The following is an 18805-nucleotide window of genomic DNA, read 5'->3' as shown; positions in this document are numbered from 1 at the left end:
ATCAAATCCAAAGTACAGAGAGAGACCATTTTAAACCTAATGTGATTTGCTTTAATTGACTTACAAAGAAAACATCAAGAACAGATTATAAACTTTAAGTAAGGACTCATTCCTCCCAGGTGTCTCCATAGATATTCTTCACTGTAAAGTAAGACAAAAAAAAAGGAGATTTAATTCAGTCTCAGAGACTCATTTTAAGATAACGGGTGTATTTGAATACAAATTACTTAAACTGTTCCCAACCCATCCAGTATTTTGCATGTATCTGCAGTAACAGCTCACCCTCTTTTTTAGGTCTTTTTGGCTCCTTCTCGGGTGACGTTTTGAGCAGTGTGTCAGCCTTCTGAGATAGCGTGACCTCATAGTTCTCTCTGTTTTTGAGCCTCAGGTCCTCATAGAGGATGGCCTTCTTCTTGGGCTCCTCTTCTTCCACGTATGACTCAACTAAGGAAGATGGAGACGAAGACATCAACATATGCTGACAGTCACGTAATACTGAAATAATTAAACTTAGCTGTGGTGGTTGTTTCATGAAAGAACACAACAGCAGTAGAAAGAGCTCATTGTGACACACCCAGTGCGCACAAATCATCTTATGTTTGTATAATAATTAATTTGCAACTTACCTGGAGTACTGAAGTCATCTGATTTGCCCAACTGCATGACTGATTCTGTATTGTAGTTTTTGTGGCTGAGATCTTCTGCTGGCTGGAACACGGTCTCAAACGACTGGGTGTCTGGGTTACTCAGCTCTGACTGAGCACCGCTAGAATTGAGGAGGAGAACGTTAAAACAGTGGTAGATAGGGGATTAAAAACAACAGTATCACAATCAAGTGTGTGGTGCTCACTATTGCTGGGGCAGCCCAGTCCTCTGTCTAAGAGCCTCTCCCAGAGGGGAGTTCTCCAGCCGCTTGAACTTCTCCTGGCACGTCTTCATGTATGACAGTTTCCCAGCCAGGTAGCCACAGAAGCCAGCAACTGGAGAGACATTTTGCATGTCAATATTTTTAATATTCCAGTAACAATTATGGAACAACACTGTGACAATGATTATTTGCTTTTTCATTTAAAATTCAATTTCAAATGGGGACAGCTGATATCATCAATGAGAGAGTATGTAAGTATTGTGAGTAGTGTGAATATGATAAAGGTTTAGGCAGTGACACCTTTTTTACACACCTAGATTGGTAAAAGTTCAGAGATTTGCATCATCTGGTCTCATCTCATGTCACACAAATATTATTTGCAGTCATCTGCCACCTCATTTGGTGGAAATAGTTTAATCTAATAAACCAGATATGCAGTGATTTCTAGCTTGATAAAAGGTCATGATGTTCAGCTTTTGCTGAAAATTTATAGTCTTTTAAAGTGCTCTAGTTTGTAGTGTTGCTGGTGTGCCTAATGGCGTTAATAAAAGGGTGCGACAAGCAATATAAATATATGAGGGAATTGAGTGTATGATCGCCCAGATTTCATGTTGATGCACTTACAGACCACTTTGGGTAGCGATCCAAACCTTGGAGATGCAGACAGGGTCCCTGCAAATGTAAAAAGAAAACGACTGATATAAAGTTCAAGGTGTGCTCACACTTAATTTTACAGATGTGTTGCAGATTCCTCTACATTATGCCAAGTATTACCTCTGACAACAAGGGCTTGAGTGACAGCCATGCTAATCGCGGAGAAGGGCGCCGCTGTGGAGAACAAGCATGTCGGTGTCAAACATTTTTCCAACTTTGAGTTTTGGTTTGAACATGACATTAATCTGATGTGAAAGGCCCAAACTTACACCTGTACCAAAAGGCCTCCTGGTTGCACTCTTTGAACACCCTCCTCTCTTCTTCTGTGGGGATGTACTCCAAGCCCACTGGCCCCTACGTAACACACACACAAACACAACACCATCGTTAACTTAAATGCCGTTAGTTAATTGACTTGAGAGTTGTTGAGACAGGACTTGTTGGCGAGTCACACTAACAGCCTAGAGACAAACTAATGAGATTTTTTAATTTGCCAGTTAACGTTACTACCCACAGTTCACCCTAAGTTAACGCCAGCAGCTAGCATGTTAGCATCTTGTTTGATAACGCGCGTGTATTTGCATGTTTACCTGTCCTCTACCGGGTTGCCGGTTCTCCGTGAAACCTGTCGTGGTGGATGTCATGTTGACAACACTGTCGGTGCTAATTTAAACTTTCAAAGCATCTGAAATAACAGACTGTGAGCCACTAGACAGACCGACTTCTTAGTTTGGGACAATGTCATTGCTCGAGCCAACACTGACGTAACCCGGAAATAAAAAGTTGCATTTGTAGCGAGAAAATATACCGTTTTAAGTTAAATTACTGCTTGACAGTGATTAGCCAGTCACAATAGCTCTGGCAAACTATTTTCAAATAGTCACATGTTATTGTTTTATTGATGTACACAATTCTAAAATATTACACTGACAACTGAGCTTTATCACGGACGTTTTATTTTGAAAGGTCAAGGCGCATTGCCTCATTATAATGTCGAACTACGCACTCTGGTGGTTATGACAGTAATGACAAAGTATAATAAATTGCTGACATTTTGGAAGTCTTATATAGTTTTTATTGTCTAGATTTAGAGATTTGACTTGGAGATAAGATCATTTCCATATCAAAGTGTTTATATTTATATTGGTGCTTTTCTCCTCAAGTTAATCTTAAGATCAAAATTGACTGGATGGTCCGTTTATGAATGAGGTCTCTGGACTTACATATGGACTACTGCATTGTAATTTATATTTTGTGTATAGCTTTTGAATGTCATTACACTTGCTATTAAGTAAATAATTTAACTAATAGCAGTAGTAGTAGTGGTAGTAGTAATAGCTCTTATAGTATTAACTACAACAATATATGTGGGGTTTTTTTTGAGTCGAAAAAGAAAAAAAAAGCAGGTGATAAATTATCTTACTTATATTTGATAAATGTCAAGAAATTACCAAGAATAGAATATCACAGTGTTGTAATAGCATTGTGTGGTGCCTAGATGATGCTGTTGCACTTGCATAAGGTCAAAGCTTTTTTCACAAAGATACCTTTGATTACCTTTTACATGTGGTTGCATGAAGTGAGAGATCTTTGTTGTGCTCAAGACTTGTTAGAGCTTTAGCCAAAGTACATCTACAGTGAAAGATACCATATTCACAATCAGCATTTATTGATAAACAAAAAATCAATGTGTATTTTGTCCGTTGTTACCCCCTTTTATCATCCATTCAGTCTTACTGGTAACATGACATGACACGAGGCACCAGACTGGAATTCATTTGTGTCTGATCTGAGTGACAGGGTAGGGTTATGGTTCATTTTTGTCCAAAGGTCACACCAGAGTAGCAGGACACTTGGGGACATTTTGGTTTATCAGACAAGCTTTTTGGCTCATCAGGTGGGTACTTGGCTGCACTGGGGGCACCTGTGACAATTACCACCTGTGTGGTAACTTTAACTAAGCAGATCAACACTTGAACTGCTCAAGTATGCCTCTTGTGTGACATGGCTGCAATTTTTCTGCTCACCCTGAGACACTTACAGTGACATTTTTAAAAGTCAGTGTTTATTAATTGGCACTTCTCCCAATAAATAAACAAACAAACATACAACTCATTTGCCAGTTTGTTAGGTACATCTAGCTAAAATTAATACAGCACTCCTGCAGTATATCCTTCAATACAGCACCAGCTGTAATGTCCAGTTTATGTTTAGGGAACAGATTTGGAGTCTTCAGTTTGCTGTGTTTTGAATTGTACTGCAATATACTGTTTCTATTACTTTGTCCACTCCATTAATATGAGGGAGGTGAGGCTGAATAGCAGGAACACTCCTCAAGAATGTATTGCAAGACTGCTGAATTAGACTTGCATGAGTTTTTATCAGGTCAATCTAATAAACTGTGTATATTCAGCAGGATTGCAGATCTTTCACTGGGAAATGACACGGATAAATAAAGTTTAACAAAAGGCTCTTTTATTCCCTGCATTCAGATGTAAAAGTGTAGTTTTGTGTGTGTGTGTGCGAGCGTGTGTGTGTGTGTGTGTGTGATAGAGAGAGAGAGAGAGAGAGAGAGAGAGACTGTCACAGAGGATGTTAAATTCCCCTGCTGTCCTCAGCTGACAATGTCAGGTCACAACTTTTGTGAAAAGTCAATGCATCAGCATGGCCTGGCCTGACTTTCTCTCCTCTAAGTCCTCTCAGGCATCATCAACAGTTTTCTAAGCCTAAACTTATGTCATTGATGTTTTGAAGTATTGAACAATGGATAGCTGTATTTAGAGAATCAATAGATTGCTCCAGAAGAATCTCAATGTGGGACCAAAATAGAACATACCCACATACACAGTGTACACTGTACAACACAGGGCACATCCTGCAACCCCCCACCCCCAATGTGGTCTGTCTGTTAGTGGGATAAACCTTTGCCAGGGGAGCCATTCTCTCTGACAGTCCTCTGGTTAATCTCAGGGTCCACCAGCTGGAGTGATCATCACTGTGACGGCTGTGCCAGGCAGATGTAACAGAGACATTTAGAGCGTTTGTTTGGCGGTGACTGCTCAGCAGCACTTTCTGGTTTAAGTGGATGGACACATTTGCAAATTGAGCAAACAGCCAACGGAATTTATTACTCATCTTCAGCGTCAAAGTATTTCTGTGAGGTGTTCAGGTTGATAACAGCAGGTGCAGCTGAAGGTAGAGACCACCAACCCAAGACTTATCAGGTACCATGTGAAATTGCAACACAACTTGGCAGGAAGATCACAAGTGTCAGGTAAGACTAATCAAGGTTTAAAAGGTGTGTTCGGCTTATCTGCTGGATTTAAGTGTTCCTGGTGAACGCTGCATTTATCTGCACATCAGACTCTCCTCTGCCCTCCACCGAAGAAGCATTTCTGAACCTGAAGCACAGGTGAGCCGGGCGCACAAGAAGCATGGACTCACTACGCCTGCCACAGGTAAGGACAAGTACGACTTCTGTAGATCTGCACACTTTATTACTGCTGTCACCTGAAAACCAGGGGATATAAGTTTGTTTTTAAGTTTGACTGAGATAAAAATCCCATATCCCTCAGTGATACATTAAATACTGTTATTAAGCTTGAGAATTTCCCCACTGCAGGACTAACAAAGCGTTATCTTATCTTAAATACCTGAATTATACACTTACAGATAAACAACATACACTGTACTTTACTCCACTTATGTTAACACTTGTACATGATCACCCTTATTTGTGCTGTTAGATTTCACTGCTCATATGGTAACACAAGAAGGTATCTTATGAGTCGTATTTTAAAAGTATATTTTTCCAAATGAAACAAATCAGCTTGCAAGCAGACCACAAAGTATGTGCCTCCTGGACTGTGAAATGAGGTGACAAAATGAGTCAAGACCAAAGAAAGACTGCTAGACATTAATATGGAATTATTTTGTTGTATGATGACGGCAAATTGAAATTTAGCTTGGAAACGACCACCGAAACTCTGCACATGAAATGTAAAATTACTGTTTGCTGCATATAAAATGTGTAGTGAGATCGTTATACGCATAAATAGTTCAAGAGGGCTTTGGTAAATTATGCATTAAAGAGAATAACATAATATTTGTAGCCTGCATTTATATATGAGGATGTAATTTATTAATAGTTAATGAATACATTCAAATAACTGGTGAAGAATAGCATCGATTCAGCTGGTAGCTTCCTTTGTGTGTCATACTGTGGTGTGAATGGAATTTTACCCCAGTTAGACCATGTGACAATATGATCAATACCCTGGCATGTGAGAGACTGTGTGTGTGATGTTTCTGAACACCCGAGAGCCAAACTGTAATGGTTTCTTTTATTCCGACATACTTTGAGTTTGCCACTGGATGAGACATTAAATACAATTGATTGAGGATTTCTGTAAAAATTTAATGACCTGTTATGATGCCAGATGCCAGTGTGACGATGGCAAATTTTCAGGTTGGCATATTTGATTTAGCTGCAATCTCTTAAATAAAGTTGACACTGACACCTCATCCTAAAGCCTGTGTTGCATTACAGTTCCTCAGAAAGAATCCTCTTTGACCTTTAAATAGTTATAAATAAAACTGAAGAAGCAAACATTTTCCACAGTCAACATATAGCATTTTACAATTAAGTTGTTAAAAATAATCATTTTGCCTTTTCTTTCTTTTCAGCCACCGGCTGGTCAAAACAAATGTGAGGAGGATCCCAAAAACAGACATGGAAGTAAAAGCAAAGGTATATTTCTGAAAGCTATTGACATGTACTGTATTTAGTTGTACGAAAAGCACAATAAATGTATTCAGGCTTTTCATCTGTCTCAGAGGTCAAAGCGAGCCCTGCACACTCCACTGCAGCTTTGATTGAGGAGGACGCAGACCCATGGGACCTGCCAGAGCTGAAGGACACAGGCGTTCCCTGGTCAGGTGAGGACTTGTTAATACATCATGTAACATTATGACTAGTACAAGTACAGTATGGTCTTATCCTTGCATTTTTAAAGGAACATATGTGTCCTGATAAGATACACGCCGTTAATAAGTGATACATTCACATGCCTACTGTATTTAACGTATTCTACTGTAGATATGATAAAGCGCCCCATATAACAAACCATATCAAGTCCACAGTTTTTTTGTACAGTCAAATAAACCTGTGTCTGTACATCACAAGATATTCACAGTATATAGAGAATAACAAGGCTGGAGTGACAGTTTACAGTGAAAAAAATATTCAGTACCCAGGATGTTTTTGTGCTTTGTTCTCTAACAACATCAGATTGAAGTAGACCTTCCAGGCACATATGTATTTACACTACAATCAATTAAAACCCTCATCTACACTCTGGTGATCTCCATATGTGACTTCTAACACAAATCGGATGCATAACGTTCAGTTTGCCCTATTAAGCGGGTTGAATACTTCAAAACATACATTTGTATCTGTTATTAATTCTGATGACTGTATGTTTTCACTTTGACGTTGAAAGGTCGGTGTCAAAGAGCCATGTTCAATCTACCTTGGTTCAGTGTTGTAAAACACCAAAACTTCCAAAGGTGGCTTTCCCTTTCCAAGATATCCTTTCTTCACTAATAAAACGATAAATCAAACAGTGTTGCTGATCTGATTGCTTAGAAAGCATGAGGGTCAGGAGTAGTAATGGATGTGATCCAGACAGTAGCCAGAAAGGCAGCACAGTCTGTGCAGAATGTCAAAGTCGACAGGATGTCAAAGTTAAACAGTAACTTCATGCAAGAGTTCCTGCTGAGGGAGGTCAGCAAATTTAACACTTATATTTGTTACTCTAACTTACAGCAAGAGTATTCCAGTATAAATGCGATACTAGATAACACTTTATTTGGGGTGGTGTGTTTAAGACACAGCATGTGGTGGTTATGGAACAATGTTTATAAATGTTCAGGACTGTGGTCATTAACTCATATCTGGTCCATCCTATCCCTAACTCCATAAAAATGACATAACTGAACAAATGTCACTTAATGATAGCAGTCATAAACATTGATCAAGACTTCATGTTCATCACAGGTGTCATGTCATGGATATGACACCACACTCCACATCACTTCTAATGAAGTGATACCCAAAATTATTCATTTAGGATTAAATTGCAGCATTTCTTAATTTGAAAAAGTTTTATTTTATCATGTTTCTATTGTTAACCTTTTTTGCTTTCATCCACAAGAGTTGATGTGAGCTGCATGCTACACATAGGAAATGTGTCCAGTTTCTACCCTCAATCAAGTTTTGGATTCTACAGTGATAGAATTACATTAAAATCCTTTACAAAAATCTGCAGGTGTCCTGCGTGCCCTTTTCTTTTCTCAAATCTGACCCACAGACCCATGAAAGAAAAGTTGGATAAATATTTAAAAAATGCGAATGTCTTTTCACTGGATATTCAGTCAAAGTGATTTCTGTGTCTCAGCTCTGGACACCAGAGGCAAGGTGTTGAGAGTGTTGGTCTCGGTGGCGAAGCTGATCCTGCTGCTGGGTTTCCTCTACATATTCATCTGCTCTCTTGACATCCTCAGCTCAGCTTTCCAGCTTGTTGGAGGTAAATACACTAACACTCGTCTGAAGCCACTGGGAGGCCTTTGGAGACCTATGACTTTTCAAACTATTGACTGTTTTCACAGTAGACATTTTAAGCTGTCACAATGTTTGTCATATACCAGTACATTACTTACTGTGACATATCAAAATAACTTCAGTGAAAAAACTTGTAAACATGGTATCAACACGCAGTCTTCTATACATAAAAGAGCATGGTGTAGTACACATTTATATTCAGTCCCACCTCTCCCCATCAAATACTGTTTTGAAGGAGGGAGAGCCGTATTTTGAATGAAGTACAGGCTCCTATGTTCACCATGTCCAGGTAAAGCAGCAGGAGACATCTTTCAGGACAACGCAGTTTTGGCCAACCCTCTGGCTGGTCTGGTCATCGGGGTTCTGGTCACACTGCTGGTCCAGAGCTCATCCACTTCATCCTCCATAGTTGTCAGCATGGTCTCCTCTGGACGTGAGTACGAACCTCCACACTACACACACGCATGCACACATCCATGCACAGACTATAGATGACTGATGATGATGGAGGTGTGGAGGATAGGGAGGACAAATGATGATGGAGAACTGTGTGCTTTGGCAGTGCTAACGGTCCAGCTGGCTGTTCCCATCATCATGGGCACCAACATCGGCACCTCTGTCACCAACACACTAGTGGCCATGACGCAGGCTGGTGAACGCAGCACCTTTCGCAGGTAAACAATTTTGTTTTTGATGGATGGCCCCTTTTGACTCCCTTTACATGTATCTCAGAAAGCCCAAAAAGTTAAAGTTTCCCTTTACCAAACAACCACAAATACCCCAAATAGAATCTGTAATTTACGATGTTCAAGTTTGTTTTAAAAAATAGTTGTACTGTTCTGGTGATAGTGTTGTTTAGCAACTTACTTACTAGATTACTTCCTTGGACAGCAATAATAAACAGCTCCCATCAGAAAGGTTGAATGACATTTTACTCTGCATTCATCTGCCTCCTTTCACAACGTACCTGCAGGGCTTTTGCAGGGGCCACAGTTCATGACTTTTTCAACTGGCTCTCTGTACTGGTGCTGCTGCCTCTGGAGGTCGCCACTGGTTATTTGTATGAGGTCACCAAGCTCATGATTGACTCCTTCAAAATTGAGAGTGGAGAGGCCCCAGACCTTTTAAATGTGATCACTGATGTCCTCACCGAGTCAATTATACAGGTAAAATATTATTTCTGATGATGTTGTTGTCAGCTGTGCATGCGGTCTTGTCAGTGTCATAGAGTTATAGTAGAAGATAATGTAATATATAATGTCATAAAACACTGAGACATATTAGCATAATAATATAGTATGGGAGATAAGATACAGTATAAAGTGATTGTAGTGATATTGTAGTCTGCACCATAATATACATTATTGTACAGAAACATAATGTAAAATATCAAGGATATCAGTCATCAAAGTAGTCTACCCTACATTGTCAGTCAATTCATACACCAGCAGGTGTGTGAAATGACCTGTTCAAGCTCACTGGTTTATCCCTGAGCTGAGACAGGTGGCAAACACACTCAAACAATGGTCAGATCAATGCAGGAAATATGGTACCATTGTTAGTGTTATCTTCATGTGGGATTGGAATTTTTTAGTTTTTACTCCCCTAAAGAAATCACCAGTGTATCAGAGAGATAAGATAACAAGTCACTATACAATGTGATTATCCTTATCACGGATGTACATTTCTTTCACTCTGATGTAGCTGGATCAGTCTGTCATTAGTGGAATTGCCACAGGAGACCCAGAAGCCAGGAACAAGAGTCTCATTAAGAAATGGTGCCAAACCTTCACCAACACAGTAAGACCAAAAGCATGTCAGCTACGTGCCACATATTCCAAAACAGGCAAGATAAAAATTGCTATTGTCAAAATGCTACTGTGTTTTAGACCTTAAAGAATGTTACAGTGCCTGGTCCAGAGAACTGCACGTCTCCATCTCTTTGCTGGGTCGATGGCAACTACACCTTCACACTGAAGAACATTTCTCAAACATTCAATGTCCAGAAATGTAAGACCATTTTTTCTTTTCTTATTTTGCCAATGTGAACCACAAAACATACTCTAAACTCTCATCGTGATGTATGACTCAACTATGCAGTCAGCTGCCATCTTTGACTTGATTGACTTCATTCAATTCAAGGTTTTGGTTTTATAGATCACAGCGTTTTTCTAGCAGCAGGGGACATTTTTCATCTAGAAACACCAACCATAATTGTGATTTAGTAATATTTGAGAGTGTGTGTTTTTCAAATTTTTAAAGTGAGCAAAAAAATTAACGTAGCTTCAAGACTTGCCTACTTGTATCCATAGTGTCATCTCTGCAGACATGTTAGGTCTGTGTTTCTGTGTGTCCACAGGTAAACATCTCTTTGTGAATGTGAATCTGTCTGACCTGGCAGTGGGTCTGATCCTGCTGGCTCTTTCTCTGCTGGTGCTCTGCTCCTGCCTGATCCTCATTGTCAAGCTGCTCAACTCCATGCTGAAGGGACAGGTGGCTGCCGTCATCAAGAAGATCCTCAACACTGGTAAGCAGCACTGCACACTGCATTTATTCTAATGTAATAAATCTGAATGTGATTATATTGCTCAATAATTTATGAATGTTTTGTGTATGTTTGTGTTCACAGATTTCCCATTTCCATTTGGCTGGGTCACGGGGTACATCGCTATTTTAGTCGGAGCTGGAATGACCTTCATTGTGCAGAGCAGTTCAGTTTTCACTTCGGCAATTACTCCACTTGTTGGTGAGGATATCCATCCATCTATCCATCTGCCCATCCACATTTATTTTATCATCATTATCTGTGTAACATTTTGCACTTGAAATTCCCATAAATAGATGACCAGATTCTGCTTCTTGACAAAGACTGAATGAAGTAGAAAGTGATGTAGGCAACACTCCCACTTAACATGCTTGTTGTCTTCTTGCTTTTGTTTTTATTTCTAAGACTTATAGCTAATATATATATATAACTAATGTTCTGGTAAAACAGGAAGGACACAGGAAGTGGTGGTAGTTGGAGAAACAGAGAGGGGGTGTGTAAATAGGCATTTTAATCAGTGCCCCATTTTGTTTGAATAGGTATTGGTGTCATCAGCATAGAAAGAGCATACCCATTGTCTCTGGGTTCAAATATTGGCACAACTACGACAGCCATCCTGGCGGCTATGGCAAGTCCTGGAGACAGTCTGGCTAATGCTCTACAGGTCAGTAATTAACAAAAAAATCTACACGTTTAAGGTTTTGCGTGAATTTCTTTTGAATTGTCAGAAATATAAGATATGTAAGACAGAGGAAGCCTGCTTTTTCCTATTTTACATTTGATATATATTGTATTTGACTTTAGGATAATTGCAAATTGACACCTTGAATTGTGCCATGACCCATTAGGGATGTCAGTAATGTTTTATTAAATAAAGTAGTATGTAAAAGTATAAAGAGAATTAATTTTTTTCATTTTCAGGATCAAAACAATTAATTTGAATAAAAATAACTTAACATTTAAAATCAATAAAGTTTTTTGATGATTGCTCTAGATTGCCCTTGTGCACTTCCTGTTCAACATCTCTGGCATCGTTCTGTGGTATCCAATCCCCTTCACCCGCTTCCCTATCCGACTGGCTAAAGGCCTGGGCAACATCACCGCCTCCTACCGCTGGTTTGCTGCTGTCTACATCATCTGCTGCTTCTTCATTTTACCGCTCTTTGTCTTTAGTCTGTCACTAGCTGGCTGGCAAGTGCTGGTGGGAGTTGGTGTACCTCTGGTTGTCATGTTGGTCATCATCATAGTGATCAACATACTGCAGAAAAAGAAACCCAATTGTCTACCTGCAGTATTACAATCCTGGGACTTCCTCCCCCTGTGGGCCCACTCTTTGGCTCCCTGGGACAAAGTGGTCGGTCTGATTACGGCCAAATGCTGTTGCTGCTGCAAATGCTGTCAGTTTACTGCTGGTGATCCGGAACACAGAGAGGAAGAATCTGTGGAAAACAGCAAGAAGCCACACACAGAGGCGTACGATAACCCTGCAATGAGTGCCGAGAAGGAAGTAGAAAATGAGATAAAGATAGAGCTAGAAATTCTCAAAATGACTCGGCTTTGAGATTAGATTTATGTGTGTGACTATGTGCATAATATAAAAAAGTGCATTGGTCATGCACACGGACCAAACACATTTAGGAAAGATTCTCAAATTTACACTGTTTACACTTTTAATTTAATTAGATTCTTTTGAGTAAAAAATGGATGTATAGAGAATTCCAGTTTTCATCTGGAGCCAGACAAAGAAAATAACACATGCAGAAAAGTGTTGGTCTTTCAGTTGTATGCTGCTGACTGAATATGTCTTTAAATTCCTTGATTTTTTTTTTGCCTTGAAGACCTTGGACAGTACTCTCAGTCAGCTCATATGTACATAATCTGAACAAAATATGGTTATAAAAAAATTAACAAAATGATGAAGTACAAATAGGGTATATTTAATCCCATGTTGAACAATGTCAATAACTGACAATCACTATGACAATCACTATTCCACACAGCTGGAACACCACAGCTGGTATTTGTATCTGTGTTGTTACACTGTGAAAACACATAGAAGATGTCATGGCAATAATATAATATAAAATAGATACAGTCACTCATGATCAGATCAACACCAAACCTTCGAGTCAGAGGGCAGGTTTGACACGCGTAGACTTGTTCAGAAAAAATGCTCATCATGTTACCGCTTTTCTATTGTTTTTTTGTTTTTTTGTTTTTTTTTAACAGAGAAAATTCCTTATTTAACTGTGCATAAAAGGCACATTGAAATCCTTATCGCATCGTTTTAAGGTGTAAAAATTATTTTGTGATTCAGAAAGATAATTGTATTCAAAGAATATGTAGATTGACATTAGATGAATGCACATCTAACTAAATATTTGTAACTTTTGCTGAATGTTGAGCTGTATATTGTGTCTCAGTAATACCTTAATAAATATTTAAAAAATAATAATAATAAAAGATTAAAAATGCTTAGGTTTTTGAAAGATTCACTTCACTTCTACTCACCTGGCAGAAATGATGCAATTCACTGTTTAAAAGTTCCCTGACCTGTTTAACTCCCATTTTATGGATACAATATAAATACTCTCCGTATTTATCACTCCCTATCAGTTATCTGAAGATTTTTGAAGACTAAAGCAGGAAGTGAGCAATTATAACACAAGGCAGAAACAGAGAGTGTAGAGTCCATCCTCTGTTATAAATATGTCACAGTTAATTTACGGTTCCAGTTTGTGACTGCTCTGTTACATCTGTGAGCTTTCTTTCTTTCTTTTTAAGTGACTGGGGCACCACAGCCAGAGTGCCCAGGAGACTGTTGTCATGATCACTATACTGTCACATGTCAGCAAACCATGTCCAAAGAACATGACATGGATTATCAATATGTCAATATCAAAGGCACACAAATGTGTCAAAGCTCAGCCACCAGACATGGTCAGTTGACACTCACTCAAAATAACTAAGTACACTATATTTACTCCAGTACTGCACTTTACTTGAGCATTTTTATTGAACTAAATTTTATAACAGTTCATGGGAAAATACTGCAGGTTTCACTCCACTGTGTGTTTCTAGTTACAAATTACTTTTCATGAGCAAGAATTGACATAAAACATATGATGAGCTTCTGAAATGAAATGTATCATTTTATATTAAACCAGTGTTTCGAAACCTTACAGCAAAGTGCAAATACAATGAAAGCAAGTTGAAGTGAAGTTAGAGCTCTTGTTTCAGATGTCTGAGTTGTTCCACCAAATAGATGTTTCTCACACGGTTTCATTTGAATAACTGTTCAAGGCCCAACCAAAGAGGTTAAAAAAAAAAAAAAGAGCTTTTCTTTCCCTCTCCCATTTCTCATCTGTCAATCTCTCAGATTTATCTTGCGACCCTTTGGTCTGCTAGGAAACATCTGGATCTTTTTCTAGTCATAATATAAAGAAAAAGTTCTGTAGCATCACATGCTGGACTTATATTCCAGTCCTTTGTAAATTTAAGTATCACTTTGTTTTGGTTACATATACATAAATAAAAAAAATATGTGTTTCAGAGATAGCAGTTAAAATGAATGGGAAGTGTCCAATTATGCCAGCTCAACTGATGTTATTCTAATATTATTGGCATATGTCAATGTTTATTAATTTAAAATCTTCCCAACAGGACACATAATTATTGAACAGCACTTTATCAGGTGTCAGGTCAGATGTGTTAACCATACACAATTTTACCCCTTCACTCTGACAAAGTCATAATATTAGCATGCAAGCATCAGCTTATCAGTTGATTACATGCCAGTTACACCTGGCAGTTACTACCCAGCTAGTTTGTGCAATAAAATCTGTTTTAATAAAGCGCATTAATGTTCTCTTGGTGAACACTTAAAGCATATTAACTGTGCTAAGGTTGAACCTAAGAAAGATGTTCTGGACTTTGTATGTACAAAGAAATTCAAGAGAGGATGGTGTTTTCTGCTCTTTGTGTTAATGATAACAGCAGCACGGTGCATTCATCATCGTGCGTCTCTGCGCATGACAGGGCGTGTCGTAATGTCAGCAGTCACACCGATTGAACAGAATGCACACTTGTTAATCTTATATGTTCATGGTGCTCATACTGGGACTGTTTTCTTACTTTTCCTAATGTAATGGATGTTTCCCTCTTAACTAAATGTAATTTGCTCCATGGTTTCAAAGAGGAGGTCTGCAAAATTTTCACTGTGCTTGAAGATATGCTGAGGTGAGTTAGACATGTTTTTATGGGATTGCAGAAGAGTAAAGTCGGGAACAATGGGAGCATAATCACCAATCACCTAACAAACACAGTGACATAGATCCTAGCTAATATATCGTATTATGCATCCACAAAATTAGATTCAAACATTATGACTTATCTGTCTTTTCTGCTCTGGAAATAAAAAAATAAATAAAAACATCAGACATCCATCAGTACACATAAAAGAAGCATTTTAGAGAGAAGGCTTGGCTCCATCATACTACCCCTTTGGTTTGGAACCTCGTGTAGCTATTGTTGTTAATGTTGTTAAATTCAAGTTATTGCACACACATTTACACTTATTTTTACCAATAATTTTAAGTTATATCATGATGATATCAGTGGTCAAAGGATAAAGCCACTTATTTTTTTCAAGTTTCAAGTCTTGGCAGTGAATTTCCAGGTCATGCACAGCTCAGAGTCTCAAACAAACCAAAAACAAACCAGTTCAGTATTTTTTCAAAAGCTGTCCCCTGTTCAGATGCTGAAGTATTTTCATCTGTTTCTATTAATACATGTGGGACTGAAAACAAAACATTAGAAACTGGTGTTTCTACTGTTTGACTGACTAATACTGTCATCTAGTGGTAGATATGAGAACAGCAGTGTGGCACAGAGGAATCAAAGTCAAATCTTGTCATTAAAAAAGGTCATAAAGTTATTGCTGCTAAGGGTCACAGGGATACAAGGCTCGACAGCACTATGGCTCTCTGTCAGCCTGGCTATAGTGCTGATCAGTTATTTTATTATTATTAACAGTTATTTTGAAGATATTTCCAGAATCACCAAATATTCTTCTCACCATCAGGGTGAAAAATTATTTCTTGAATAATAAAAAATAGTTGAAACCTGTTTCCCAAGTTGTGTCTCTCACTGAGTCGGCAGTCAGCTGATCAGCCAATCAGCTAACCATACAGAAAACAAAGTTGCAACTTTGGAAACTGGTTGAAATATATTTTTTGTCACGCAACAGACAGATGTTTTCATTTTGATGGTTAGAAGACTTCCAAACAAATCAGGAATTAGAAAAGAGCTAACCATACAAAAGAAAAGTGAATATCAAACTTATATTTGTCAGGTACGTACTCAGACACACAGCTCTAAATGAATATTAATGTTGCTTTTGTTTGCTAATGTTTGCTAAGTTTGCCTTATTAACATTATAAGATGACAGCATGTCATGGCCGAAAAAATCAGTTACTGCAGCTTTAAGGTTTTATGTCATTCCCTTCATCAGGGGCTACCATTTAAACAGATGAAGTCACTGAGGACAAAACAACAATTCGACAAACAAAATAATTTATTATTTTCAAACCCAGAGGCAATTTGTGGTTACAGTCATTACAGATGTCACCACTATCAATACACTACTACGAAAACTACAGTACTTCTAAGAACTCACTACTCCATCCACTACTTACTAGAACTACTAGCTAAAGTAAGACTAAGGCATGATATAAAAACATTAATACATTAACATACAATACATTTGCATTTTCAGCACCATTCATTGTACTATACTATCGACTTAAGAATAATTTAATCTTACGTTGGCTACTACACACTTCACAGGTTTGTGTTTCCATGTGCCTCTCTCTGAAAGCCTGGAGAAGGCCTTTTCATATCGGACCACTAAAGCTGGTCACTTGTGCAAGGATTTGTGCCTAAAAAAATCTCCATCTAGCATCTTAACATGGGCCAATTCTGTTTTTTTTCTTGTTATTTTTTATCTGCACCTTCAGATGGATTCAGGGGAGTTGCTGTGCCGCTCTATTAGAAAATGACATAGAAAATAGTTCCCATGTGGATGAAAGAGGAGTCTTTAACTTAGAAAGGAGGGGGTCCATAGTAGGCGGTGTACGCAGCGACGATGCCTGCGGTGTCAGCCATCTCGTCACAGGCAATATTCACCTCACATACCTCTCTCAGGCTGGATGGAAGAAGAGAGAAAAGGGGTTAGAAGACATGAAAAGCATCGGTTTAGACTTAGACTCCTCATTTTTGGTTCTCAGATGTGTTTTTTTTAAATCACAGAACAAATGTAAGATTATTTGACTGTAGGTAGCAAAGAATTTACAACATCATTTCATAGACAATAGAGTGTGCAGCATAAATTGTTGCTTAGTGAGGCAGTTTTATCTGATGTCAGTAAATAAGTATACCTCTCCAGCTGCAGAGGGGTGAGGTCTCCTCCTGGGGCAGCTCTTCTTCTCCTCAGGAGAACAGCAGCCAGGTCGCGTTTCATAACCACCTGAGTCGCTGTGGGGGACAAACATCACAAAGTCAGACTTTCTCGTGTTGCTATCATACAAAAATACAAATGGCAAATTCTAAAACAATGCAAAGATTTTTTCTGGAAGCAAAAATGCTGCATACCCTCAGTGCTTGCTGACTCTGATGAAGATGAGGAAGATGAAGAAGAAGAGGAAGAATCAGAGGCAGAAGAGTCAGAGGAAGAGTTGGACTCAGAAGACTTGGACTCAGAGGAAGAAGACTGAGAAGACTCAGAAGACTCAGAAGATTCTGAAGATTCTGAAGATTCTGAAGATTCAGAAGATTCAGTAGATTCAGAGGAAGAGGAAGAGGAGGAGGAGGAGGAGGATGACGAATCAGAGTTGGAGTTGGAATCAGATGCTGAAGAGTCTGAGGAAGAGTTGGAGTCAGATTCAGAGGATGAGGCTGAATCTGACTCAGAGGAGGAGGAAGAGTCCGAAGCAGAGGATGAGGGGGATGAATCTGCAGCTGCGGGGTCGGCAGGTGCAACGTCAGCAGCTGTGTCGGCAGCAGGGTCCACGACAACTTCTGGTTCAATAGCTGAGGGTCACAGAACATAACACTTTTAGATGTGCACTGTAGCCGCTTGCATTGTTCCAAAATGCACAGAGAGCCATCACAGCAATGAGAAGATGGGTTTGTCCTTACCTCCCATGGACCAGCACACTGACAGAAGAGCACAGACGGCGAGTAGAGTCAGAGTCTTCATGATGCCTTGTTAGTTGGTGTCTCCCTGTAGACAAGTTGCTTTCTTGACTGCTCTTCTTAGCTTTTGATGGCTTGTTCTGTTTCTTTGCCCCAATCGCAGGTCAATATATACTGTAGTCCACCTCCTTCGTCAGGCCAGACCCACATGGTGAGATAACTCTCTGATTGGCTGTGGAATCAAATGTCAATGTTTCCGCTTCTACTTGTCATGAAAGCTCCCATAAACACCCACACAGTCCTGACTTAGAGTCCAAAAACTCATTCACCCATACATAAACTTACACAGCCACAAAATATTCCTGGCATTCAGTTGTGAGTAGGGTGTATGCGTGGTATGTAAACCCATATGTATGTATGTACGTATTTAAGCATGCATGTATTAAAGCCAGTCCAAAACAAACAGAGTAATGAGAGCAAAGCGTTACTATACATGTCAGGGCATCTCCCTTCTCTATGACAAACACACAGACATACACACTCATAAATATTTTACCTTTTATTTTAAAGAGCTCACAGGAAAGACAATCAAATAGAATTGACTCTCAAGTGTATCTCTCTGGCTTAAACTGAACAGTATTTTTCTTGTATTTTCTCAGACAAAAATGCCATAATTTCCCTGTCAACCATTTTCTGGGTTTTTATGCTGATCTAGTTTACCAATTCTTCACATCCCCTTTAAGTTCGTCTCAATCCTCAGCCCTCATCAGTGGTGTAAAAATAATACAACAAAACCCCTGAAAGTTCAAATAAGTGGTGTTAGTGATCCTTATAAAATACCCTCAAAATGTAATTGGATTTTCATCAGGGAGACCAGCTCTTTCACATCAAGATTGCCAGTTCTGCCATTGCTGTTATGTTA

General features: G+C 38.9%; 3 protein-coding genes across 3 annotated transcripts; 1 reads left to right on the top strand and 2 right to left on the bottom strand.

Moving 5' to 3' along the window:
* Positions 1–28: 28 nt before the first annotated feature.
* LOC124071530 (OCIA domain-containing protein 1-like) lies at positions 29–2308 on the bottom strand. The gene is made up of 8 exons (XM_046412135.1): positions 2113–2308; positions 1792–1876; positions 1643–1696; positions 1493–1540; positions 851–980; positions 627–766; positions 283–444; positions 29–141 (listed from the first exon to the last, which is right to left on the bottom strand). The coding sequence occupies exons 1-8, from the start codon at positions 2164–2166 to the stop codon at positions 107–109; spliced, it is 708 nt and encodes a 235-aa protein (XP_046268091.1). The 5' UTR covers positions 2167–2308; the 3' UTR covers positions 29–106.
* A 2648-nt stretch (positions 2309–4956) lies between these two features.
* Positions 4957–12411, top strand: LOC124053419 (sodium-dependent phosphate transport protein 2B-like). Its single transcript, XM_046378543.1, has 13 exons — positions 4957–4980; positions 6170–6272; positions 6359–6460; positions 7981–8109; positions 8434–8577; positions 8707–8818; positions 9118–9310; positions 9849–9944; positions 10034–10154; positions 10504–10671; positions 10774–10890; positions 11229–11353; positions 11684–12411. The coding sequence occupies exons 1-13, from the start codon at positions 4957–4959 to the stop codon at positions 12248–12250; spliced, it is 2001 nt and encodes a 666-aa protein (XP_046234499.1). The 3' UTR covers positions 12251–12411.
* Positions 12412–16246: 3835 nt separating this feature from the next.
* bglapl (bone gamma-carboxyglutamate (gla) protein, like) lies at positions 16247–18128 on the bottom strand. Its single transcript, XM_046379187.1, has 4 exons — positions 17887–18128; positions 17341–17778; positions 17127–17223; positions 16247–16894 (listed from the first exon to the last, which is right to left on the bottom strand). Exons 1-4 carry the CDS (start codon positions 17945–17947, stop codon positions 16792–16794), a joined length of 699 nt encoding a protein of 232 aa, XP_046235143.1. The 5' UTR covers positions 17948–18128; the 3' UTR covers positions 16247–16791.
* Positions 18129–18805: the final 677 nt, after the last annotated feature.

This window comes from Scatophagus argus, chromosome 2, assembly GCF_020382885.2.
Source record: "Scatophagus argus isolate fScaArg1 chromosome 2, fScaArg1.pri, whole genome shotgun sequence".
Lineage (NCBI taxonomy): Eukaryota > Metazoa > Chordata > Actinopteri > Scatophagidae > Scatophagus > Scatophagus argus.
This window is presented reverse-complemented; position numbering and strand designations above follow the sequence as displayed.

Bases quoted from the DNA above. Each gene is read 5' to 3' on its own strand.
- LOC124071530 (XM_046412135.1), bottom strand. From the start codon at position 2,166: ATGACATCCACCACGACAGGTTTCACGGAGAACCGGCAACCCGGTAGA. The intron at 981-1,492 runs GTAAGTGCATCA...ATGTCTCTCCAG, and splicing joins ATCGCTACCCAAAGTGGTCT to TTGCTGGCTTCTGTGGCTAC. The intron at 142-282 runs GTGAGCTGTTAC...CTTACTTTACAG, and splicing joins AAAAAGACCTAAAAAAGAGG to TGAAGAATATCTATGGAGAC.
- bglapl (XM_046379187.1), bottom strand. From the start codon at position 17,947: ATGAAGACTCTGACTCTACTCGCCGTCTGTGCTCTTCTGTCAGTGTGC. The intron at 17,779-17,886 runs GTAAGGACAAAC...TGTGACCCTCAG, and splicing joins AGTGTGCTGGTCCATGGGAG to CTATTGAACCAGAAGTTGTC. The intron at 16,895-17,126 runs GTATACTTATTT...TCTTCCATCCAG, and splicing joins ACCCCTCTGCAGCTGGAGAG to CCTGAGAGAGGTATGTGAGG.
- LOC124053419 (XM_046378543.1), top strand. From the start codon at position 4,957: ATGGACTCACTACGCCTGCCACAG. The intron at 8,110-8,433 runs GTAAATACACTA...CACCATGTCCAG, and splicing joins AGCTTTCCAGCTTGTTGGAG to GTAAAGCAGCAGGAGACATC. The intron at 10,672-10,773 runs GTAAGCAGCACT...TTGTGTTCACAG, and splicing joins CAAGAAGATCCTCAACACTG to ATTTCCCATTTCCATTTGGC.